A 26,120-nucleotide genomic window follows, 5' to 3' on the forward strand; every position below is an offset into this window, starting at 1 on the left:
ATGTAGCATTAGTTTCGGGGAAATATGCAGTGGGGATGACTTAGTGACTTGTGTTTCATTTAGTGAGGGAAGGATTGAACAGATTTAATTAAACAGCACGGCTTTCGAAAACAAATTGTAGTAGCCTGCATTCAAAAAAATAAGCAGATGCTTTGGTGTGATCACAGAGACGGAACGATCTACGAGATCATTTGCGGGGCCCAACACAATCTTCTCCGGGATGCTGCTCGGCCTCCACGTCGTTGCGCTTTCCAAAACAATTTTTGCCATAAGAAATGGCAGTAAATCATCAGTAAAACGGTCAGCACAACTGTTGGCATTCTTTAACATTTCTAAGTAACTGACAAGCGGAAAAAAATGTTAACTGTAAATATGAAGATGCAAAACAATAATAGGCTCAGTCTTAACTTTCATGATCAAAGGCGCCTCCTACATCTCATTTTTAACATTTTTATTTGTCAAACTGGCAGCACGGTGACCGACTGGAAAGAGCGTCTGCCTCAGTTCTGAGGACCGGGGTTCAATCCCCGGTCCCGCCTGTCTGGAGTTGGCACGTTCTTTCCGCGCCTGCGTGGCTTTTCTCCAGGCACTCCGGTTTCCTCCCACATCCCAAAGACATGCGTGCTAGGTTGATTGAAGACTCTAAATTGCCCGGAGGTGTGAATGTGAGTGCGAATGGTTGTTTGTTTGTATGTGCCCTGCGACTGGCTGGCGACCGGTTCAGGGTGGACCCCGCCTGCTGCTCCAGCGCCCCCGCAACTCTCGTGAGGATAAGCGGCTCAGAAAATGGATGGATGGATGGATGGATGGATGGATATTTGTCATCCGTTGGACCTGAACGAGTTCAATGAACGGAAGTTCATATTTTGGGCCTACGTGACTTGAACTTCGTTGATTTCTGCATCATGATCGTCATTGAGAATGCGTTCATTCTGGCGTCTCTGAACGGTTTACGAACAAAAGTTCATTTCGTTCAAGCGTGCCAGGTTTTATTGTCGGGACTTCCAGGACAAAACCCTCCTCAGCACACGACACATGAGCCTTCGTATGTCGGGGGATAGACGACGTATTTGGCTTCATGATTACAGGCATTGAGGTGCGTACAGGGACACTCCCTAAATGGGAGACAGTGACAGGAAAATGCTTATTTGGGCCCGCGACTTGGGTTTAAGGGCCCGCTTGCCAAATACTTCAGAAAGTCTTGACTTGCCTTTGACTTGAATTATGTGACAAGTCATGTTGTTGAGAGTTGGAAAGCTGTATTTTAATTGAGACAGTTAGCCCTTTTTTTTAAAAGTAAGAAACATTTTGGGGGGTCACTGGTGTCAACCAGGCAACACAGTCTGCGTTGATGCGCACTTGCCAGTGTGACGTAACCACCTGCATGAACAACGAACATTCTCCCTTCGCCCATTCGGGACACATCTAATTAAATGTGATCAACAGAAAACAGTCTTGGCTTTTGCTTCATTGTGTTCTCCAAGAACCGTCGGAGTTACAAAGCTGTCACAAGAAGTGCAAAGCATTGTTTGCTCACAAATAAAGTGGAGTTAAATTGAGTTTGAAAAGCAACTTTGAAACATTCCTTGCCACCCATTCCATTGGCAGTACCGCTTGTCCTCACTCGGGTCGCGGTCATGCTGGAGCCTAGCCAGCTCCTCTTGGGGCTGGTAGAACAATTCACTGCAATAAATTCAATCGATCATAATCTCAATTATTGTTCATTTCACTTTTATAAGGTGTGAAGACTTTTTTTTTTAAGTGTTATTATTTATGGGGGGAAAAAATTGTGAAAAAAACATTTGATTACTACTCCAATATTTGGTGCGACTGGAGCAAGATTGGATGACTTGTTTAAACCAAGTAATGACTTGAACCGACTTGCTGGAAATTTAGTGACGACTGGACTTGCTTTTTTTCATTTTTTTATTTTTGCCCCCACAGTGACTTAAGACTGAAGGTTCTGATTTGAGACTTGCTTGCGACTTACTCACACCTCCGGAAAGCTGTAAAATGAAACGCCAGTATTTTGCGGTCAGCAACATATAGCAAAAAAACAACTATGAACTGGGTCATTTTTGGAACAGTGAACTGAGTTCAAAATTTTGAATGATCAACTATGAACTGAACTTTGAACTACTTCGCTTGGAAAATGAACTTTCCCAGCACTGAGTGAGTCTTAGTTCATGAACTACTTCATCATTGAACACTTTATGATGAATCAGAGAGCACGTCCTAATTTTGGTCAGGTTCTCAAATGAGCACCAGCGGTTGTGGCTTGGAGGACCGTGGTTGTGCCAGCCCCCGCTGCCTTCAGCAATGATGATGATGATGATGATGAGTACGATGATGGAGGTTTGGGGTGGGCACCATTAAAGCTAGCACGGCCCCCGACTTGCAGTATGGGACCGCGCGATCAACTGATTTAGCACAGTTCTCGAGGGCCCCCAATCTTTTTTTGCACCACGGTTCGGTTTCACGTCAAGACATAATTTGACGGAAACGTTCAGCAAGACCGAGACGGCGCACAAGTGAGCAAGTTTAATCGCACCGTGCTTCTGAGCAGTTAATCCTCCGTATTTAGAACTCAAAACAGGAAAGATTTGCTCCAAGTCTTGCTCTTCACTATAAGTAGCTTACAGTAAGAGACAATTTTGAGCCCACTTACCCCCTTCCAATCAAAGTCAGCGAAGGCCAGTTTATTGGATTATTGTGACCCTTGTGTTGTCAGTAAGGGGTAGCAATAATTTTTTGCTTCCTGGACTCTTCCTGGAAAACAGTCGACAATTCTCAATCCTCATGTGTGGGGTCAACACTGAGTTTGTCTAATCCACGGATTTTATGACCGTCAGGTAAAACGGAATGCGAGCCAAATCGGAATTGACCTGAAACTTGTGCTATTGCTGGACTGAACAAATGGAAAACCAAAGGCTTTGCGTCGGGTGTTGGTATTGTTACGGCCTCACAATAAAAAGGACAAGGAGAAGATTTTGCCACTGCAGTGTTGTACCAGTTATCCTAGCTTCTTATATTTCTTCTTCCCCTATGATTTCTTCTTTGTATGTTTTAGCAGTCTGGATGCTCTGTGGCACCATGTTGCCTCTCGCAGGTCAGTTTTTGTACCATACCATAAGTTTGGGTCAGGGGAGAAGATGCATGTTTTTCAGCAGATTTTTAAATGTATTTTTATTTGTGTGTGTGTGTGTGTGTGTGTGTGGTGTACTTCCACTCATTCTAAGAACAACGGGAACATCAACAACAGTACATTCAGAATATTTTCTTCATGTGTGGGCTCTGAAGATGTTCGAAATCATTATGAGTACCAGGCTTTCTCGTCACTGGACTTCTCATGGAACAAAAAAGAAATGTTGATTTGTTGAAATTTGAACTATTACCAATAACAATTTATACAGCAATATTAATGAGCATTATTTTTGTCATCTTACCTCTTTCATTTGCTGGTGCGACGTAGATAAAACTTCTGCAGTTTTCCCCTGCGAGATAAAACAGTGAAATGTTTCTACTGCTACATTCTGACATCATTTGTTCGCATTCACTTTCAACAATTCCGTCTGTGCGAGTTTAACTTGGATAATCCAATTCAATCGATGAAGGGATTTCCTCTGAGGGTAAGAAAAGCCATGCCATTCTTAAAAGCTGCCTTCCATCTTGTCTGTAGGAGTGTCCTCGGATCTTAAGGATTTCATTGTCAGCAGAAGAACCCCTCAAAAAGCTTTGCAGGCGCCGTTGCTCCCAGATGGCTTAAGTGGAAGTGAAATAACATTCGGATATGGTTTTGTTGCTTGAATAAAACATCAACCTGGACATAAAAATCCAACCATCCATTTTCTGTAGTACTTGTCCTGATTGAGGCGTGAGCTGGAGTCCTTTGCTGCTGGCGAGAGGCAGGTTAAAGCCTGGAATGGGTTGCCAGTGTAAAAAACCTTATCGAAGACTTAAAAAAGAAAAAAAAAACCACACAAACGCTTTTGGAAACTAATTTTTGAATTAAGATTATGAACGAATGCACGGTGATGCTTGTGGTTGGAACCTCTGCCTCACAGTTCAGAGTTAGAATTTTTCTGGTCAGTGAGGAGTTTGCATGGTCTCCCTCTGGCTTTCTGCATGTGTTCCCGCTTCCTTCCACATTACAAAAAATGCATGTTAGGTTAATTGAAGGCTCTAAATTGTCCTTCGGTGTTGTTTGTATGTTCCCTACGATTGGCTGGCGACCAGTCCAGGGTGTACCCCGCCTAACGCCCAGAGTCAGCAGGGACAGGCTCCAGTTCACCTGTGACCCGAATGATGACAAGCGCAATGCAAAATTGCCCGTAGGTGTGATTTCTCCAAGAGTCCCTGAATCTGTTGATGATATTATGGACCGTAGATGACAAAATGCCTAAATTCTTAAACTGTTGGGACTATTTGCTCACTCGCCCCATCCTTGCTTGTGAGCAACTGAGCCTTTCGGGGATGCCCCTTTTGTACCCGATAATGCCTGTTTCCAATTAACCTGTCCACCTGTAGAATGTTCCAAACAGGTGTGTGTTTGAGCATTCTTCAACTTTCCCACTCTTTTAGTTTCCCCTGTCTGGGCTTTTTTGGAACATGTTGCAGGATTCAAATTCAAAATGAGAAAACATTCATTGCTTTGAACATGAAATAGCTCGTCCTTGTAGTGTATTCAATGAAATGTTGTTTGAAAAGGATGTGCAAATGATTGTATTCAGTTTTTATTTACATTATACACAACGTTCCAAATTCATTGGAATTTGGGTTTGTAGAATCTCAGCATTCACACAATAGGAACACGAAGGAAATATTTTTTTAATGCGCGACGGCATTAATTTATTATATGAATATATATGTTAACTAGGAAACGTTGAAAACATTTGGACACAAACGCATTGGTGTGACTTGTTGCTCAGCATTGAAGCAACAAAAAGAACAAGCAGGAAAATAGGTTAATGATGAAACATAGATTTTAGTATTTACACAATAAGAATAAGAATTTTATTTGATTTTATTTTTACATACACTACTACTCATGTTCACGCAAAATCATTTGAAGAACGACTTTTTGGATACAGGAACGCAGGAGTCTGAGTTATATTCTCGCCGTGCTCAGTAAAAGAATAAAGAAATATATTATGTAGAAGGACGGCACGGTGGGCGACTGGTTAGAGCGTCAGCCTCACAGTTCTGAGAACCCGGGTTCAATCCCCGGCCCCGCCTGTGTGGCGTTTGCATGTTCTCTTTGTGCCTGCGTGGGTTTTCTCCGGGCACTGCGGTTTCCTCCCACAAAAACATGCATTCATTGGAGACGCTAAATTGCCCGTAGGTGTGACTGTGACTGTGACTGTGAGTGCGAATGGTTGTTTGTTTCTGTGTGCCCTGCGATTGGCTGGCAACCAGTTCAGGGTGTACCCCGCCTCCTGCCCGTTGACAACTGGGATAGGCTCCGGCACGCCCGCGACCCTAGTGAGGAGAAGCGGCAAAGAAAATGGATGGATGGATATATAGAAGGGAAACACCGCGACTCTTATTCGTGTAATTGAGTCTCAACATAATGGAAAAAGGAGGTAAATATATTGATGCGCCAATTCTAATTCTAATCATGAGAATGCTTGTCTTTCAGCATTCCTGCAATATAAAAGGGAAAGAAGATGGTTCACAGGAGCATTCTATTTCCACCAGTGCCAGCCTCTCAGCATCTGCACAGTACGGGGCAAAATATTTGGCTGTGAATTCATTTCCCTCAGAATTCATGCAAAACAAGCAGGAAAATAGCATTGATGTGAAAGCTTATATTTGAGACGAAGGATAATATAGTTTGGATGTGCAAGACTATAAATGTGAATACATTAAGGCAGCATTCTCACGTTAAGAATAGAAGTGAAACTATGACATGCTCCACAATCACACTCATTCCGTTCTCTTAGCATATCGAAATTTACGGAAGGGAGAATATTTTCTCACACTATTACAATCGTGTTTGTTTATCTCTCTGCATTAACAATTACGAAGAAAATGTATTGCTCAAGAAACATTTTTAAATTGTGGCGCATAATTGCATTTGAGCGACTGTTTGTCTCGCAGCACTCACACAAAGATGATTAGGCAGACTGCGTTCAGAAATGATTGGAAAGAAAACGTGAGAATTGATGTCAATGTTTCTCAGTCGGCGTTGTCACTTAGTTCAGCATTAGTGAAAATATTTGGGCTGCCGGTTCTTCCGCTCGACAACTAAAAGCTGAGGGAAAGGGTTTCAGTGCAACAGAGGCCAAAACTTCGCTCGGACAATTTACCGGTCATGTTGATGTTCTGTTCGCAGGAGAACCAGATCCCGGTGTGAAACTTCCTCATGACGTACTTGTCCTCGCCGGTCTCCCAGATGTACTGCACCAGCCGCGTGTCGTTCAAATTGGAGCTGTTGAACCTGATGCAGAAGGACCGCTTGGTCGTCACCGGGCCGGCGCAGAAGGGCTTGACTACCTTGCGGGTGCCGGCGCACCAGTGGCTCGTCCCGAGAGCCGACACCGCCAGGAACAAGGCCAGAAAGTTCAAGGTGAGAGCCAGCGACGCTCTCCGCCGCCGGTCTATCCCCATGACACAGCCCGATTTCTCCTCCTCAAATCCTCATCATCCGACGATCCCCGTTGATATAGCCGCGGCTAATGATTGTGTGGATCTTACGTGCGCCTCTCGCATCTGCTTCTGCACTGAAGCCCGCTCGCTCATTTTGTACAGTGCGACCCCCTCGGCCCCCACCCTCGCGAACATCTTCTCCTCTCGCCACGCAAGAGCACAAAAGATCGTCACGTGACACCGTGCAATCAATAATCATATGCTTTCATGTTTTCCTAACAGTGCCCCAATTCCCCCCCCCCCCCCCCCATTTTCTTCCATTGGTTTCTCAACACATATGTATATTATAGGATTAGATTATATATATGACAATAAACACACCAAATTTAAGGAGTACATTTTTTATGGCGATATATTTTGGTATATATTTTGGAATTCTCGCCAGCATCTTTTTATGGTTTAAGAAACGGGATCAAGTACAATATTTTGTATATACAGCATCAAACGCCGATGCAGGCTCGCTGTTCAGGGCGTCCATATATACAACGGCTATTTGGGATGGACATCTTGTTCCATCGGCGTAGCCTACCCTTCCCGCCACGCAGGAACCAATCCTGCTGAAGCGGGGCGGGTCTTGCAGAGAAAGGGCGTGGGATTTCTAAGAATGTCTGTGAATCGAGACGTTCCCTTTCCTGGGATTTCGTCTTTTGTAAAAACGGTTCGGCTTTTGTTCATTTGTTTCATCTTTTGTAAAAGTGCTTCGGTTTTTGTTCATTTGTTTCCTGAAATGTAAAAGTGTTTCACAATTTGTTATACTGTTTTGCACTTCCAGGCCACCGTACGCGTTTCGGACTTATTGCACTCTTTCATCATCAATTCGTATTGAACCTGAAGAATCATTGTATATTGATTGTAGAATGTTGATGATATAGGTCGGCTCTATCTCCTCATCGTCGGTGTGGCTGATGGTTGGCGCATTTATTTGTATCAATTGAAGCGAGTAACGCTTTCTAATGTAGATGGTGCATGTGGTGATTCTATCGGAAAAATGATCTGTGCCCTGCAGTTAATTTTTTAGACCTTGGGTGGCGCTTTGTGCCTCACTTGCCCTCCCCCCCCCTCGCTCTCTCTTTCCCCAGCAATCACCACCTCCTCGCCCGCACACCTGTTCCCAATCAGCACTCATCACTGTCTGTATTTAAGCCTGCCTGATCCAGAGATCTGGCGTTAGAGTTTTCACACTCGTTTGTGGTACACAGGCCAACTCTCTTGATTACTACGACTTGTTTGTGTAAGTTAAACCAGGTAGGCTTCCCGCACTTGTACTCATCCTCTTGTGTTCCCCCCCCACCGCCCCTATGACTGCGCCATTGACCTCCTGCCTGGAGCCCCCCTCCCCTCCAGCCACCTGTTTAACCTTTTCCGCCCAGAAAAGGAAGCCATGGAGAATTATATCCTTGCCTCCGGACTCATCCGACCCTCTTCTTCCGCTGGGGGTTAGGGTTCTTCTTTGTTGAAAAGAAATATACCACCGCCCCTGCATTGACTTTTGAGGCCTCAACGACATAACTGTTAAATACAAAACACAGCGGCCCCCTCGTTGAGCCCTCTGTGACGGCCGGATATTCACCAAGTTGACCTGCGCAACGTCTACCATCTCATCCGCATTAAAAAGGGGGAGGAATACATCCATCCATCCATTTTCTACCGCTTCTGCGGGTCGGGTCGCGGGGGCAGTAGCTTTAGCAGGGACACCCAGACTTCCCTCTCCCCAGCCACTTCATCCAGCTCTTCCGGGGGGATCCCGAGGCGTTCCCAGGCCAGCCGAAGGACGTAATCTCTCCGGCGTGTCCTGGGTCGTCCCCGGGGTCTCCTCCCGGTGGGACGTGCCCAGAACACCTCACCGGGGAGGCGTCCGGGAGGCATCCGAATCCTCATCTGGCTCGTCTCGATGTGGAGGAGCAGCGACTCGACTCTGAGATCCTCCCGGATGACCGAGCTTCTTACCCTATCTCTAAGGGAGAGCCCAGACACCCTGCGGAGGAAACTCATTTCGGCCGCTTGTATCCGGGATCTCGTTCTTTCGGTCACGACCCACAGCTCGTGACCATAGGTGACGGTAGGAAAGTAGATCAACCGGTAAATTGAGAGCTTCGCCTTTCGGCTTAGCTCCTTCTTTACTACAACGGACCGATACAAAGTCCGCATCACTGCAGACGCTGCATAGATCCGCCTGTCGATCTCCCGTTCCATTCTTCCCTCACTTGTGAACAAGAGACTCCATCTATATCTATTCGGAACTTCTCGACCTCACACACCAGCTCGGGCTCCTTCCCTGCCAGAGAGGTGACATTCCACGTCCCTAGAGCCAGCTTCTGTAGCCGGGGATCGGATCGCCAAGGTCCCCGCCTTCGGTTATCACCCAGCTCACACTGCACCCGACCCCTATGGCCCCTCCCACAGGTGGTGAGCCCATGGGAAGGAGGACCCACATTACCCTTTCGGGCTGTGCCCGGCCGGGCCGCATGGGTGCAGGCCCGGCCACCAGGCGCTCTCCTTCGAGGCCCACCACCAGGCCTGGCTCCAGTGGGGGACCCCGGTGACCCGCGTCCGGGCAAGGGAAAACAAAGTCCATTTTTTTTTCGTCATCATTAGGGGTCTTTGAGCCGTGCTTTGTCTGGTCCCTCAACTAGGACCTGTTTGTCATGAGTGACCCTGACAGGGGCATAAAGCCCCAGACAACTTAGCTCCTAGGATCACTGGGACACACAAACCCCTCCACCACGACAAGGTGACGGCTCAAGGAGGGGGGGATGAATACACCCCTTGGAAATTTTTAGTATCTTGTCATGCCCTTTGGGTTAACTATCGCCCCCGTTGTGTTCCAAACCTTCATCAACCACGTCCTACGTGATATGCTGAACCGGTTCATCTTTTTCTATTTAGATGACATCCTCATCTTCTCCCGCTCTCCCGAAAAACATCACCATCATGTCCGCCAAGTCCTTCAGGGTCTCCACCAGCTCTCCATTCTCGTGGACCCCTGCTACATCCCAAGCCTTCGAGCGCCTGAAGGAACTATTCACCAGTGCCCCCATCCCGAGACACCCTGACCCCTCTCTCCAGTTCATTGTGGAAGTTGATGCCTCTGACACTGGGGCTGGCGCCGTCCTCTCCCAGAAGGACCCCGAATCACAAAACTTACATCCCTGTGCCTTTTTATTCCAGTCACCTCGCTCTGTCTGAAGGTAATTATGACGTCGGAAATCGGGAGCTGCTGGCTCACGCCGCGCTTCATTGCTCCCTTTCCTATCACTAAAGTCATCAATTCCACTTCTGTATAATTGAAGCTTCCCCAATCTTTCAAGATCCACCCAACATTTCATGTATCTCTGCTCAAGCCTGTTTATAACCAGTACCCTTTGCCCTCCCGCCATAATTGGCAAATTATTCTGACCATTATCCTGACCATCGACTCAAGACTGCAAATCAGCTGAATCTAAACATCTTTAATGGCTCACCTATTCCCATTTTTAAAGGCAACAAAGAGCAATGGGGAGGAATATACAACTTTTCAGCATCCAAGTAGATCAGTGATTTCCACACTTTATGGACCGAAGGCACATATTTTACAATTGAATAATCTCATGGCACACCAACAAAGAAAAATGTCACAAAAAGTAGATGCACAGTAATAACTGTACTTCCTGCCATCTAATAGAAGAGCATTTATTTGTTCTCTCTGTTACTATGCCTCACTGGCATAAATAGAAGAACAAATATACAGTATTTCTTGTAAATGAATAATTATTTGAGCAGTTAAGTCAAATTTGATAATTTCCCACGATACACCTGAAGATTGCTCATGGCACACTAATGTCCCACGGCACACTGGTTGGGAATCACTGCAGGAGATACAATAAATAACATTCTAGGCTATCTTGTTGTAGGCTTAGCTAGAAGCCTCCAATCAACTCAAACTGCTATTAACATCTGGTCTGACAGGCTGCTTTTATAATTCATAAAGTTGGCCAACAACAATTTTTGACTACAAGTCTTACCTTTATTGTTTGTAGTAACTGTTTCCTGGTTCTGATCGCCTCTCACGATGCACATTAGTTCCGCCTTTTGCGGACCAGGAGAAGTGGACGTGGACTTCCTGGCATGCATGTTGTAGCCTATTGTTGCATGTCAATGGAAATTTTGGACGTTTTTGTGGTTCTCCATAACAATAGTTGTCTGGCTGGCATTTTCCGCGAGGTCACAGTGCTTGTCGCGTCTCTGTTTATTATTGTGTAACATTGTTTTTGGATGGTAAAAAAATGCCCTCTGAAAAAGTGCAGGGGATATGTCCTCCGTCTTTCCCCCGTAAATTGCACTTCTGATATTGTGCATTCCATATTATGCACTTCAAAACAGTTCCCTGGTGTCCTAAAGTCTGTGACATGCTTTCATAAAAACCCCCAAAGGATCAATAAATACACTTGAAATGCCGCAAATTATGGAAAAATTTGGTCAGAGTGAATGGCATACACTCTTCGGCAATCATCTCGATGTCACAAAGCTTTATTAGCATAGTAAACCGCTTTTAAGAAGATGTCACAAAGATTTAAAGGTACCGGGGAGAAATTACTGCCTTTGCAACTTTGGAAATAGGACCTTGAGGACAAAACACAAAGCAAAGCAGCCCAAGTCCTGAATCTCAAGACAAGGTCCTGGACAGACCAAAGCTAAAGAAAGAGAAAACAGATCTGAAATCTCTCTCTTGAAGTCGCTAATCTTAGATTAGCGCGCTTGGCAAGCGGAACAAGCTCATTGTTCTTTGGGTTTAAAAAAAAAGACCTGATCGTGTAACTGGCATGGTCTTCATATGTAATTAGTTATATGACTGCACACGGCTTATGATAGTACCAAGCTGCAAATAAAGTGAAAACATTTTGCTTCTTCATTGAGCTGAGGGAGAGCTGCACACACCATATTTCTTGTCTTGCTGAAATTCGCCATATTTTTGGGGTGGCGCTTGACTCATGCAAATAAGTGACTGTATACTTCACCTCATAGTATATTGCTGGGCGAATGGCAAGTCTGGCTTTCGTTACCACGACGACCCGGGGGCCGTACCTCACGTCCCCGTCCCCATTCATTTGGCGCCCCTCTCTTCCATTCGCTTAGTGACCCCATACACTACCCATTTAAGAGTCCCTGTCAACCGTGCTCGGGTTGAAGTCTCCCAGATCAGAGGCACTGTTATTTCCGTCTTGGAAGGCTTGGATATCGTCAGCCTGGAAACATTCCAATCTAAACCCGATATCTGCCAATGCGACTGCTGAGTAAATGGAAAGCTCACATATACTTGGCAAATAAAGATGATTCTGATTCTGAGTCTGATTCACTGTGAGCCTGACACTAACAAAATGCCAATCAATGATGTCTTATACAAACCGACATCTCCCCAAAACATCAAAGCATAAAGCATGGAGCAGTGGTCTCAAACTCATGGCCCAGGGGCCAATTGATGCCCGTGGGATGATATTTTGCGGCCCCCTGTGTTTGTGCGGCCTTTGCATTTTTATATCTGCATCTCTTATCTCAGACCTGTTGCCCTGGGCGTTTTATGTTTTCCCCCCTCACTTATAAGACCATAGCTCAGGCGAATGGCAGCTTTCAGCAGCTGTCAACAAGTTAGACAAAGTGAGATAGCGACAGTCACTCGGTTGAAACGGAAGTCTGAAGTGACACCAATTGGAAGAAACGTATATCCTGTCAGCCAATCCCAGTCACGTCTTTCTCAAAACCATCCGTGAAGAGAGAGGTTGGCGACGAGCACAGCCAATGTGTGGAAAAGTGAGAAGCGGAATGTTTTTTTTGTACTTGATGCAGGCCAGACTCAAGCAGACGTTATCTCCAGCGGCCCCTGGATAAGTTGAGTTTGAGACCCCATATGGTACTTTAGATGTCCACAGACCATGAAATAATGAGAGCAATTGGACAATCAGTGGAGTAATGCCATTTAAAACTATGAGGGAAAGAGTAAGTCCATGCCAACAAAATGACCTGTAATATTATGATAATATATGTAATATTTGTACGATTTAATAATTGTTTTTTGTCGATACACGTAGTGCATGCGTTTTGTTTATGTTGTGCAGTAAATGTAAAAGTTATATTGGCTAAACTGAAACGTACATGGGCCGAATCGGAATTTGGGGGCTTTGTCTAGCAATATTAACCGAGCCAAGACTGATGTTTGCATTGTGGTTGTACCTAGTTTATCACTCCTTCAAGGTCAGCGGACCAAGAAGGGACGTCTTCAACAACAGGCAATGTTGTCAGGAAGCCGTCCTTTCTGGAATCTAAGCACATCTTCAACATCACTGAGGCACCAGGGTGTTCACTCATAGCTGCAGACAGCATTATGTAAGCGGTTTCAAAGACTGGCCTAGACACAAAGAAGAAAGGAACTGCTCTCCATTGCACAGCACCTCCATTATTAATGACACCATAAAATACTTTGAGCAAATTAAAATCCAGTCTTTTATATGCAGCGCCTAATGCCAACAAAAGCTAAGGCGATAAGTTCCTCAGAGCTGTGTGAAGTGGAGTTCAAAAGGGCCTATGCAGTGCTGTTGCCCAGATATATGAAAGGGAAAATCCAATCCATCCATTTTCTGTACCGCTTCCCCGCACAAGGGTCGCCGGCGTGCTGGACCCTATCCCAGCTATCCTCGGACGAGAGGTGGGGTACACCCTGAACCCGTCCCCAGCCAATCGCAGGGCACATAGAAACAAACAATCATTCGCGCTCACATTCACACCTACGGGCAATTTAGAGTCTTCAATTAACCTATCATGCATGTTTTGGGGATGTGGGAGGAAACCGGAGTACCTGGAGAAAACCCACGCAGGCACGGGGAGAACATGCAAACTGCACACAGGCGGGGCCGGGATTTGACAATGACCTTGGGCATGAAGAGCTGGAGAGGGAGCGCTGATTGGTTGACAGAATGGCAGCAGGGCCATTGAGGCCATTACGATCACGGCAACAAAAATGTTGACAAAAGTGCTTTCTACGATCAGAAAGCACAGTACAAATTGTGAGTAGCTACATGTGAATATAATTTTCACACTAATGAACGTGTTTATTGAAGTTTCACCATTATCACCATCTGTTTTGTCGGCTCTGTGATAAAGCTGTCTGCACTATGTTTTTAAAATTGAGACCACAGCATATGAAAAATAACCTTTAATGTAAGGATAATTGTCCATTGACCAGAGTCAGTGCTTCCAAATAAATAATCAAATCCCACTGAGTTTTTTAATTCAAGTGGGCAAGAGTGAGTGTGAATGGTTGTTTGTTTATACAGTGGGGCAAAAAAGTATTTAGTTCGCCACCAATTGTGCAAGTTCTCCCACTTAAAAAGATGAGAGAGGCCTGTAATTTTCATCATGGGTATACCTCACCAATGAGAGACAAAATGAGAAGAAAAAAAAATCCATAAAATCACATTGTATTCAAGAATTCATTCTCTTTCACCGCCCAGCTCACACTTCACCCGACCCCTATGGCCCCTCCCACAGGTGGTGAGCCCATGGGAAGGGGGACCCGCGTTAACCTTTCGGGCTGTGCTCGGCCGGGCCCCATGGGTGCAGGCCTGGCCACCAAGCGCTCGCCCTCGAGCTCCACCTTCCGGGCCTGGCTCCAGAGGGGGGCCCCGGTGACCCACGTCCGTACAAAGGAAACCCAGATCCATTTAATTTATTCTTCATAGGGGTTTTTGGAGCTGTGCTTTGTCTGGTCCCTCACCTCGGACCGGTTTTCCATGGGTGACCCTACCAGGGGCGTGAAGCCCCAGACAACTTAGCTCCTAGGATCATTGGGACACATAAACCCCTCCACCACGATAAGGTGACATCGTCATCGGACTTGCGGCATGTCAGAATCCCCTGTCAGAAGGAGTTTCAACTCCCACCTCCGGCAGAACTTCACCCACGTCTCGGGGGAGGCGAGGGACATTGAGTCCGAGTAGATCATGTTCCGCTCCTCCATTGCCGAGGCGGCTGACGGGAGTTGTGGCCGTAAGGTAGTATGTGCCTGTCGTGGCGGCGATCCCCGAACCCGTTGGTGGACACCAACGGTGAGGGATGTCGTCAAGCTGAAGAAGGAGTCCTATCGGGCCTTTTTGGCCTGTGGGACTCCTTGAGGCAGCTGATGGGTACCGGCTGGCCAAGCGGAATGCGGCTTTGGAGGTCGCTGAAGCAAAAACTCGGGCATGGGAGGAGTTCGGTGAGGCCATGGAGAACGACTTCCTGACGGCTTTGAGGGAATTCTGGTCTACCATCCGGCATCTCAGGAGGGGGAAGCAGTGCACCATCAACACTGTGTATAGTGGGGATGGGGCGCTGCTGACCTCAACTCGGGACGTTGTGAGTCGGTGGGGAGAATACTTCGAAGACCTCCTCAATGCCACCGAAACGTCTTCCCATGAGGAAGTGGAGTCTGGGTTCTCTGAGGTGGGCTCTCCTCACCTCTCCTGAAGGCTCTGGATGTTGTGGGGCTGTCCTGGTTGACACGCCTCTGCAACATCATGTAGACATCGGGGACAGTGCCTCTGGATTGGCAGACTGGGGTGGTGGCCCCCCTTTTTAAGAAGGGGGACCGGAGGTTGTTTTCCAACTACAGGGGGATCACACTCCTCAGCCTCCCTGGTAAGGTCTATTAGGATGTGCTGGAGAAGAGGGTCCGTCGGGAAGTCGAATCTCACATTCAGGAGGAGCAGTGTTTTTTTTCGTTCTGGCTGTGGAACAGTGGACCAGCTCTACAGCCTCGGCAGGGTCGTCGAGGGTGCATGGGAGTTCGACCGTGTCCCTCGGGGGGTCCTGTGGGGGGTGCTTCGGGAGTATGGGGTACTGAACTTGCACATACTGTATGTGACTTACTCCCACCTCTGGTATGTGGGGTATGGGGTTGGGGGCAGTGGGCAGGGGTTATACTTCTATGTACTTTAAATGAAATTTTTCCAGGAACTGCAAATGTTTTTCCCGTGAAATTAAAAGTCGTCATTCGTTCTACCTTGCCCTCCCATTTCGTTTGAATTGCACCTCTCCATTTTAGACACACACAAAAAAGTTGCTTGCTTCGGGTACTTTCCTTTCACAAGCAGATTAGAAAAAATCACTCCAAGAGGAATGCAAAGATACTCGTGTCACATGTTATAACGGAGGTCTGATCAAAGTCTGCAATGTCTCCTTGTTCTCACATTTATGAATATAGGTAAGGTGTGAAATGGAGGCCGAGATAAATATCTTGTTTTGTGGGCTCAGGTGATAAAGTGTTGTCTGTAAAGGGTGCAAAGAGTGCTTGCTTCAAGATAAAAATAATATTGAATGGATGTTATCCTTATGAAATAAGATAAGCACAAACAGTGGAAGCTCTGAGGTCTAACACAATGCACCTCGTCTCATCGGTTCAAATTTTGAACCATATTTTCCCATAGGAAATTTATGGGTCATTTTCATGTCATTTGATCGATAATGGTAAGGACAGTTTTTTTTTCATATGGGTAAATGTCTCCCATGCTGAAACGGCCAGTATTTTCCTAAAGTTAATGATGATTCAACATTTTAAGCATTCATAGTAAAGGCCATTTTTATTCACTAACGAAAATGGTTGACGTACGCTTTTTAAAACGGTAAAGACAAAAATGCATTAACAACTTCAAAATCTTCATGTGTTGCGCAGTTTACACGTGTTGACCTTCATCCCAACTACTCATGAAACTCATTACACTCTTGTCTTTATACGACAGGAATAATGGTCAAGACAATGGTTCCACAAATTCATGCGTATTCATGAATATGTCTGAAATAACACCTTTTTTTGCTGTCTGCTGTTGTGTGAATGCAAAATGGCCTGCCTCATCCTGGCACTTCAGCTCACGCGTCCCCGTGGTGTATTGCAACGACATAGTGATGCTCTCCCCAGTGGCATTAACGGTAAAGACAGCTTGAGTGACGAAGCTATTTCATTTTGTAAAAGAACCAACAAAGGAACTCTGAAGACACTAAGATGCATTTGTGTTTGTTTCCATGAGAAAACCATTAAGTAAGAGGAGAAAAACCATATATATCCCAAAATATAATTACCTATCTTCAGAAACGATGTTACAAATCATAAAACTTCCATTCGGACAGCTGACGATAAAGACATTTTAAAAGTTTGAAAAATATTACTTTATTCTATGTGTATTCTATTCTATTCTATTTCTATTATATTATTGATTTTCAAAAGGAAATTCAGCGGGCCATGTCTTGACGGTTATTAAAAACAAATGAATTGCCGTTAATATTACTTGTAATATTAAGGGTGAAAACACAATTTATCGGGGATATTACTGCTTGTGCTTGGAATGAAAGTCTTCACACAAAGATATGAAGATGTAGGATTTTATTCTCGTTTGTCAATTTACTGTCCACTTACTGTAGCCTTCTTTACTGAACAGCCAGGACAACTCGGATATAAAGTATCTTGCATTGGATTCCAACCTGCCACAAAAGGCACATGTTCGCAATCGAATGAATTACATTCCAACAGATGTAGAAAAATTCTGCTCCATTTTGATCGGCTGTGTCAGAAAGGTAAACACTTTATGATTGTGCTTGTACTTCAATGTGTGTAACTGAACTGCATCATGCTGAGATCGGTGTACCGAATATGGTCCTCTCGATCAGTGATTCCCAACCAGTGTGCCGGGGCACGTTAGTCTGCCACGAGCATTCTTCACGTGTGCCGTGGGAAATGATCAAATTTTACTTAGCTGCTCAAAAAAGTATTAATTTCCAAGAAATAATGTATCTTTGTTCCTCTATTTATGCCAGTGAGGCAAAATGACAGACAGAACAAATAAATGCTCTTCTATTGGATGGCAGGAAGTATATACAGTAATTACTGTGCATCTACTTTTTGTAACATTTTTGTTTGTTGGTGATTGTATGTAATTGGAAAGTTACATCAAATTTTCCAATTGTATGTAATTGTATGTGCCTTCGCCCCATAAAGGTTGGAAATCACTGCTCCAGATTGGCATGAAGTACGTAAATCACTGCCTCATTTGCTCTGTGCTTTCTGCTATCCTACATCTAACTTTAAAGTTGGATTGGCCGAATAAATTGCATGTCTCATGAACTCGTTTTTGATTTTTTGATTTTAGTCTGTTAAGCATTACTCGGTTTGTTGCTATGGTACCGCGTGACAGTCTAGTTATTCTTGGTATGTACTGCAGTGGTATTGGAAAGGTGCAGTGACACCATCTCTCAGACGGCAGAGTTGCTAATAACCATTCTGACACTGCTCAACCCTGAAAAGCATGCATTTTCTGGAATCCACCTCCACCGGTCGGCTTGACTATGTACAAACAAAAACACGTATATTCCAAGAAATCATCCTGTTTTGAATGTGGACAGCAGAACCGGCATAATAAATCATAGCATGCATGCGCGTTATGCTGTGGTGGTGGACCATCGGGATGACACCGCCACACTCATTAAAAATGTGGGGTTCACGTTTGTTATTTTTTGTAAAAAGTTGGTGATACGAGACTTGTCTTGAAATTGGTTTGTTTTGTCATTTTTATTATACTTAGATCATAAATCACTATTATTCTGATTATTATTTGAGCTTATTTGTACTTTGCAGCATCTCTGTAATGGGTTATCACAACAATCTGCTGTCATCAGAATTTCAGAAAAGGTTGCAGAAATGAAGCCCCTCTTCTTGTTTTGAGATATGGCTTCCAATTAGATGTGATAGATAATCAGGCTCAATTCTCATCTGCCGCATGAGGAAATAATAAGAGCCGATGAAAATTGCAATTAATCTTCATTGCACTTTTATATACGCTCATTGAAATGATGTCTGAGCAACCAATATGAACACCTTGTGAAATCATTTGAATTGTGAAATTTAAACGTAATCCCATTGTATTGTCATCTTGTGGTAATTTTCCTCTCATTGTTCCAAAAACCAGGCAGATTTTGCAAATGACTTCAAAATCTTTTTACGCTAATTCCCCTCGCAGCACTCCGCAATGAGATTTTCAAAGCCGATTGCCTGCTGCGTTTTGTTTTATTAAAGGTCTCCACGGACTGAAATGTTTCAGAACGTAAAGGGAAGGCAAGAAACTCTCTCTCTCTCTCTCTCTGTGTGTGGACAGCCTGTTGTATGCATCAGCTGAATTCAACTGAGCAGTAGCTAACAGACCTTGTGTTGGCAGCTGGTTGATTCCTCTCTCGACTCGAATGCATTCATTTACATAATGACATTCTCACGAGAGAGAATGGCCGTATACGCTTGTAAAGGACCGACAGTGTATTACACACGTTGTGGTTCACATTCACCAAGCAATAAAGCAATGCATTTGTGTAAAATGTTTTATTCTTATGAGATTTGCACTCAAGCTACCTTCATTCTGTCACACTGGACTACTTTGGCATTTGTCGCTTAACTATGCATCTGCTTGGACAATTTTCGATGATATACAGTCCAACTATAGCAGTATAGGACATCACCTAACAGCCTGTGTTCAATGAACCTTTGGTTACCTTATCTTGTTCCAAGAAAATGAGAATCATATGCATGTTTGATATCATGCTTGTCAATCCTAGTATGAACACTGCAAAAAATAAAAAGCAAAATCTTCTCAAGAATCTTTCTTATTTCTAGCCAAACCTAATCTGATTACAATTCAAATAAGACTCCACATGTAGAAAATAACTTGTTTTAGCTCATTTTCACTCACTTTTGCAGTAGATGTCACTTCCTTGTGACTCCCTCTCTCTCTCTTCATCTGTACTGATTCTTACAGGTCAATATGGGTAGAGGAGTGCTTTTTCTTTCTTCTTATTATTATTATCGGCTCCTGATTACAACTATAAGTGAATGAGCTCAGCTTGTGTTTTATGGCGTGAACTAATGCATAAAGGTCACTCGAGAACATCTTTCATCTTTTACGTAAACAGCTTCACAATGACAAGATAAGTGAACAATGGTAAGATGTTGCTTCACAATGTAAACCATGAGCCAAGAGCGTCACAACACAGGGCTGACTAAAAGCAGTGTGACGCAAAGAATGAATGATGGACATGAAACATGACATGAGTTTTTCAAGAAAGTATTGCAAGTCTTCTTCACTTTTGGTCGTAACAGTTAGCTTTAGCCCCCAGCGAACAGCAGCAAGTCCCATGCCTACTACCAACTGGCCTATTTATTACAGTGGAGCCCTGCATCCTCGCAGTATGGAACTCGTGGATTCACCCATCTGCAGATTTTATTTTTTTCATATGCAGCATATTTTATTTATTTCCCTTCTTTTGGGGGCGGGGGAACCAATCCCAACATATCTTAGTGTTCGCTTGTTTGAGAATTTGTTGGGTTTAAAAATAAATAATAATAAAAACTATTAACGACGCCACTGCTCCGGTTCACATTTGTATCTTGCGTTACAGTTTCTCAACTTCCCAACTCTTATTAGAATTCCCACTGAGTGCTGGCAGGCAGCTAACAGTTACCAGCGGTGACAACAACAAGTTGAGTCTGTGCTTGGGCTGGCTACCAGGATGCCTGCAAGTTTTATCACCAATCGCACTTTGATGAAAATATTTTTGCTTCAAAAATATTGGCATCTGCATGGCAGTAAACATAGATTTGCATTTAGAATTTTTTTCCAAGTATGTTTTTGGAAAGTGGAAAACCTCTGACGACTGAGTAAAGAATTGACAAACTGACAGATGAGGCAGCCATAGAAAAGTTGGCTGTGCCTTTTTGGTGAGCCACGTGTTGTTTTTTCATTTTCCGCAGCGGTTATCCTCACACGGGTCGCGGGCGTGCCGCAGCCTATCCCAGCTATGTTCGGGAGAGGCGGGGTACACCCTGAACAGGTCGCCAGCCAGTCGCAGGGCACATGTAAACAAACGACCATTCGCAGTCGCAGTCACACCAACAGGGAATTTAAAGTCTTCAATGAATCTACCGTGCATGTTTTTGGTATGTAGGAGGAAACCAGAGTATCCAGAGAAAAGCCACGCAGGCACGGGAAGAACATGCAAACTCCACACAGCCGAGGCCGGATTTGAACCCGGGTCCCCAGAACTGTGAGGAAAGACGTGCTAACCAGTCGTCCAGCGTGCCGTCAGCCATGTGTTAGCCTGATGTAAATTATAGTATACACGATGCAATATCACCGTTGAGCTGCTGTGACCTATTGTTTTGCAAAATGATTTTGTGACACAGTGAAGGGAGGGCAATTGCAGGTCTGTGACTGAATAAGGCCTTTGCCCACACCAATCTGCCACCTCCAACCTCACCAACCTTACTCTCTCTGTGCAAAAATGTCTCACAATATCCTGAAGACTCTCTGATGCATGGTAAAGAAAATTCGATGAGGAGACGCTTAATCATTGGTGCATTTGCATCATCTTAGGCTATTCCATTCAGAACCAAGCAATTTCTACAGAAGTATTCCCCCCCCCGGAAAAGTTTTTAAACCCCACTCAAAAACTGAAATGGCAATTTAAAAAAAAATCTGTGGTCTTTACAGGGGGGCCTCGGTTTACAACAAAGTTCTATTCCTCCGGCAGCTACATAACCCAAATTTGTGTGTAAGTCTCACACAGCTAACACCATAGTCAAGTCATAATTTCAGGAAATATTTGTATGAAAAACAGTAAGTACATGAGTGCGCCACCTGAAAACATATAGTCGACTTATAAAGAGACCGATGCAATACATCATACTATCAATATTTTGACCGTGAAGTAAATTAATAAAGAAGCTAAACTACTAAATATCCTTTCTAAGCACTGACAAAGCATATTTGTGATATAATGTCAATGTTGGAACATTTTAACATCGCAGTGCACAGGAGGCACCATCAATATTGCAGGCAAAAAAAGTTACATTACTACACATTATTATTGCTACAATCAAAAAAGGTTCAAATCACTTTTCAATGAGTGAAAAAAAAAGAAAACACCTTAAACCAAAATTGCCTTTCCAGCTCCTTGCTCAGGTAGCCACATCCTCCCATCTGACCTGCAACGCGCTTCCCTCTAGACCCTCGTTAAATCATCTCATCCATGCAGCGATGACGATGATGCTCGCTCCGCTAGCTGGTGATGAGTGACTATAATGTCATCATTGTAATAATTTGTCTCATGTGATGAAATGGACAGTTGGGTGGCAAGGTTGTTTGCGTTATTGGGTAGGTGCCATGTGTGTGGCACACATGGCACATGCAGTAACTATCAGCAACAGAGTCAAATATTGTGCCGTATCCATTGGTGGCTTCAAGTTACTCTCTCACTGTCATGGCTTGCTGATAAACTCACCCGAACTGGAAACTCGGAAATGCGACTTGATGTGAAATGAGATTTACGGACAACAATGTCCAAAGTGCATCTCTAGCCACTCAATAGGCTGCGTTGCGATGCTTTACAGGCTTCCTCTGATCCAGTTTGTGGGAGTCATTACTCCTTTTTAGCCAGCAACGGCTGTCGGAACGTCAGTTCAACACAACTCAATGAAGCAATTCAAAAACGTGAAGCCTTCGGGCTATCTGAGTACAAAGCCATTAATGAAGGAATCCAAAATTCATTTGATGAGTTTATTGGCCCAAGAAATCACACCTTTGAGGCACAGTAATATAGCGTCCAACTCCCCATCATTTCCATGTAACAATTCTAAAATATCAGGTTTCCACTAAACTAATATCATGACAGTTTCCCCAGACGTATACGGAGGCAAACAAACTATGTGGGAAATGTCTTGGGAAGAATGACGATGAATGTTATTCATCAACATCATTGCAGAACTAGAAACTGCTTCATCTGTTTAATGGTGATTCACATGTTCCATTTTATATTCTGTGACTGCATTGGCATAAAAGTACAGTGGAACCTCCAAAGCTCAAAAGAATACTGTACATTCCTCGATGCTGGTGGAGCTTCAATTTTGTATGTGTTTTCCCCTTATGAAATACTGAAATAAGACACATTTTAGAGATTAGCCATCATTATTTTATATACAGACAATCTTGGAGTTCATCTGGAAGGACTTGGGCTATCAAACTGGAGGGTCAAGGTTCCAGTTATCCTGCAGACAATGAGGAATCGAATCTAGTCTTTGGAAAGATCCTAATCTGAATCCTGACTACTGATGAAGTGCTCTTGTGCTCTTTCATTTGTTTGTCCTCAAAGAAATAAGTGCCGCTTTGCAAATAATCACCTTTGTTCACTGTTGAGTCCGTTTGATCTGGCACTCACTCAGTTGCTAACCAAAACAGCAGCACCTAATACGGCAGGAAAACCGCCTCTCATATTAATTCAAGGGTGTGCGTGAGTTCCCAGTGTAGTATGAAAGATGTGCTTTTGTTATGCAGATGCACTTACTGCTGCGATCAACTCTGACATGTGATCACTCATCAATGTCCTCGTTTGAATTGAACTGTGTGGCGGCCGGGTGAACCAGTCAGCCATCGCATCGCCGTGAAAATCATTTTAAATTTTGAAATATCTTCACACGGTGGAATTACAATGTAGTATTTCCCCATGAGATGAAATATTATCCACAAAATTACTGAATACACAACATTTATCAATCCGATTATGTGCATGAGAGAACTAAAGTTTCGGTGACCTACTTTCAAACAAGATGTTTGTGTGAAGAATCTCATCAACCGCTCTTGTTTTTCCAAATGTTATTGTGGGTCTCAGGTGGCGGGGCACACTCACCAATTACACTGAAGATGGGAGTTCTAAGAGGGAAAAGTCATTGGGACTGGGAGGAGGAAAAACATCCCATATAGCGAGACTGTGACAGAGTGGGTATGCCAAAGGCAGATGAATCCAACAGGGGTTATACCAGTGAGAGAAACTACAAAACACTGGCAAAATATTAGCTGGGAGAGAAGCACCAACTTGAGAAGATACAAACTGAATATTCAGAAAATGCTATATTTCTTATGAGACTGGAAAAAGTCAAATGACAAGAAAGTTAAATGTCAGACTGTGATAAATGATTTTGTCTCAGCTTATTAGAACTGCTAATCAAATTAAGGGGGCTCGAACTGAGTGCATTGTCAGCAGCCAGATCGGACAGTGCCTGTCAATGCGAATGTTATTACAACTCCATTTTAGGCATGTGCACATGCACCTTGTTTCACCTGTTCAATCAACTGCGGCTTTCACACTGCCCATCTACACCAGTTCTTTCACAACAATTTTTGTGTGCGCATGGTACACAGGCATGACGATGAGGTTAAATAATTATACATTTGCTGGCTCGTCTCAGAAGAGTAAAAGAGTGTTGTCTTTAATGTCAGTGATTCATTGCCGACATCTGTCTTTGAATAGGAACAATTGCTGGGACAAGGCGACACCCACTGGCATCGAAAGGAACTCCAAAGCTGAACCCTGAACTCACATTTGATGTTTAACCAAAAGAAAATTTGTGCTTTGATATTTGACGAACTCTGCCGAATTATTCCAAATGGATGGCTTGATGTCTGTCAGTGTGTCAACTTTACAAACACAGCTGCGAGAGTTTGAGAACTGTTTGTCTTGATATGACTCCAAGCAGCATGAAATGTGATTTGAACCATAAGCAATTGATTTGCCAAGACTAAAGTTTAAACAGTCACTTTGTAGGCTTGACCTGTGAGGAAAGAGTACAAAGTTGGGGTTATTTTATATTAATATATGATTTTTAAACCCATTTTATGGGTCAAAATTGTAGACGAGATTCAAGCTGATGGGTGTGGTCAACTCCAAACATAATGGTATGCATAGTAATTACTATGGAGCCAAAGAATTACAGTTCACTATGGCAAAGCATAAGGCCTGTCACACACTGAAGTCAAACCAGACTGGAATGGAAAACTGCGACCTTGTATCGTGTTTTGAGGCTCCACATTCGATATATTGTGCTTTATCACTTTTATCCATCCATCCATTTTCTCCACCACTTATTCTCACTAGGGTCGCGGGCGTGCTGGAGCCTATCCCAGCTATCTTTTCCGGCGAGAGGCGGGGTACACCCTAAACTGGTCGCCAGCCAATCGCAGGTCACATAGAAACAAACAACCATTCACACCTACGGGCAATTTACAGTCTTCAATCAACCTACCACGCATGTTTTTGGGATGTGGGAGGAAATCGGAGTACCCGAAGAAAACCCACACAGGCACGGGGAGAACATGCAAACTCCACACAGGCGGGGCCGGGATTTGAACCCCAACCCTCAGAACTGTGAGGCAGATGTGCTAACCAGTCGTCCACTGTGCCGCCCATTAATGTCATGTTCTAGTAATTTTGTAGGTGTTGGCATGTCACCAAGCAAAACGGGAAATATCTGAAATATTTGTTTCAGTTCATATTTCAGTGACTGGTGGTCAGTCCAAGTTACCCAGACGCTTTTTACCACAGATAACTGGATCACCTGATGCTTTAACATCCTCTGAGTCTGTGAGGACCTCAGACTCTGGAAGCACAGATTGAGCAGTTAATGTTGGAGAAAAGTCACCTTTATTGGTCATTTCCAAAGGAATTTCTAGCATAATATGGCTTCAAATGATTTACATACCACAACTGAGAGGCACAGGAGAACACACAGATAATCTCCACACAGGCGGGGCCGCGATTTGAACCCCAGTCCCCAGAACTGTGAGGCAGATGTGCTAACCAGTCATCCACAGCGCCGCCTCTATCACTTTTATTAAACCACAACACCATAGTGTGATGGTCAAGGAAGAAGGCTTGCTCCAAAGATAGGAAGTGGGTGAGAATAAAGGAGAGCGTGTGGATATTTTGAGAGGTTGCCACACGTACAACCCCAATTCCAATGAAGTTGGGACGTTGTGTTAAACATAAATAAAAACAGAATACATCCATCCATCCATTTTCGGAGCCGCTTCTCCTCACGAGGGTCGCGGGTGTGCTGGAGCCTATCCCAGCTATCATCGGGCAGGAGGCGGGGTACACCCTGAACTGGTTGCCAGCCAATCGCAGGGCACACATAAACAAACAACCATTTGCACTCACATTCACACCTACGGGCAATTTAGAGTTGTCAATTAACCTACCATGCATGTTTTGGGGATGTAGGAGGAAACCGGAGTGCCCGGAGAAAACCCACGCAGGCATGGGGAGAAAATACATACTCCACCCAGGCGGGGCCGGGGATTGAATGCCGGACCTCAGAACTGTGAGGCAGACACTCTGCCGTCCACCGTGCCAAACAGAATACAATGATTTGCAAATAATCTTCAACCTGTATTTAATTGAATACAGTACAAAGAAGATATTTCATGTTCAAACGGATCAACTTTATTGTTTTTAGCAAATAATCATGAACTTAGAATTTTGACACGTTCCAAAAAAGCTGGGACAGGTGGCAAAAAAGACTGAGAAAGTTGAGTAAATACAGTTCGGCGATACATCCGTAAGTGCAACTTGAAACTCTACTATGCAAAGCAAAAGCCATT

General features: G+C 44.2%; 1 protein-coding gene across 6 annotated transcripts in view; it reads right to left on the reverse strand.

Annotated features, from left to right (window-relative positions):
- Window positions 1-11,711, reverse strand: part of gsg1l2b (gsg1-like 2b) — a 28,561-nt gene extending 16,850 nt beyond the window's left edge. Inside the window, exons 1-3 of one of the 6 annotated variants that reach the window (XM_061705645.1) lie at window positions 11,643-11,711; window positions 6,309-6,439; window positions 3,447-3,494 (exon numbers count right to left, since the gene is read on the reverse strand). In XM_061705645.1, coding sequence (XP_061561629.1) covers window positions 3,447-3,494; window positions 6,309-6,439; window positions 11,643-11,647 — 184 coding nt within the window. In that variant the 5' untranslated portion in view covers window positions 11,648-11,711. Of the gene's footprint in view, window positions 1-3,446; window positions 3,495-6,308; window positions 6,808-10,649; window positions 11,613-11,642 lie in introns of those variants that run through there. The other 5 variants (XM_061705648.1, XM_061705643.1, XM_061705646.1 and 2 more) reach the window with 5 other exon arrangements.
- Between the last annotated feature and the right edge of the window lie 14,409 nt (window positions 11,712-26,120).

This window comes from Phycodurus eques, chromosome 19 (assembly GCF_024500275.1).
Source record: "Phycodurus eques isolate BA_2022a chromosome 19, UOR_Pequ_1.1, whole genome shotgun sequence".
In the NCBI taxonomy this organism is placed as follows: Eukaryota; Metazoa; Chordata; class Actinopteri; order Syngnathiformes; family Syngnathidae; genus Phycodurus; species Phycodurus eques.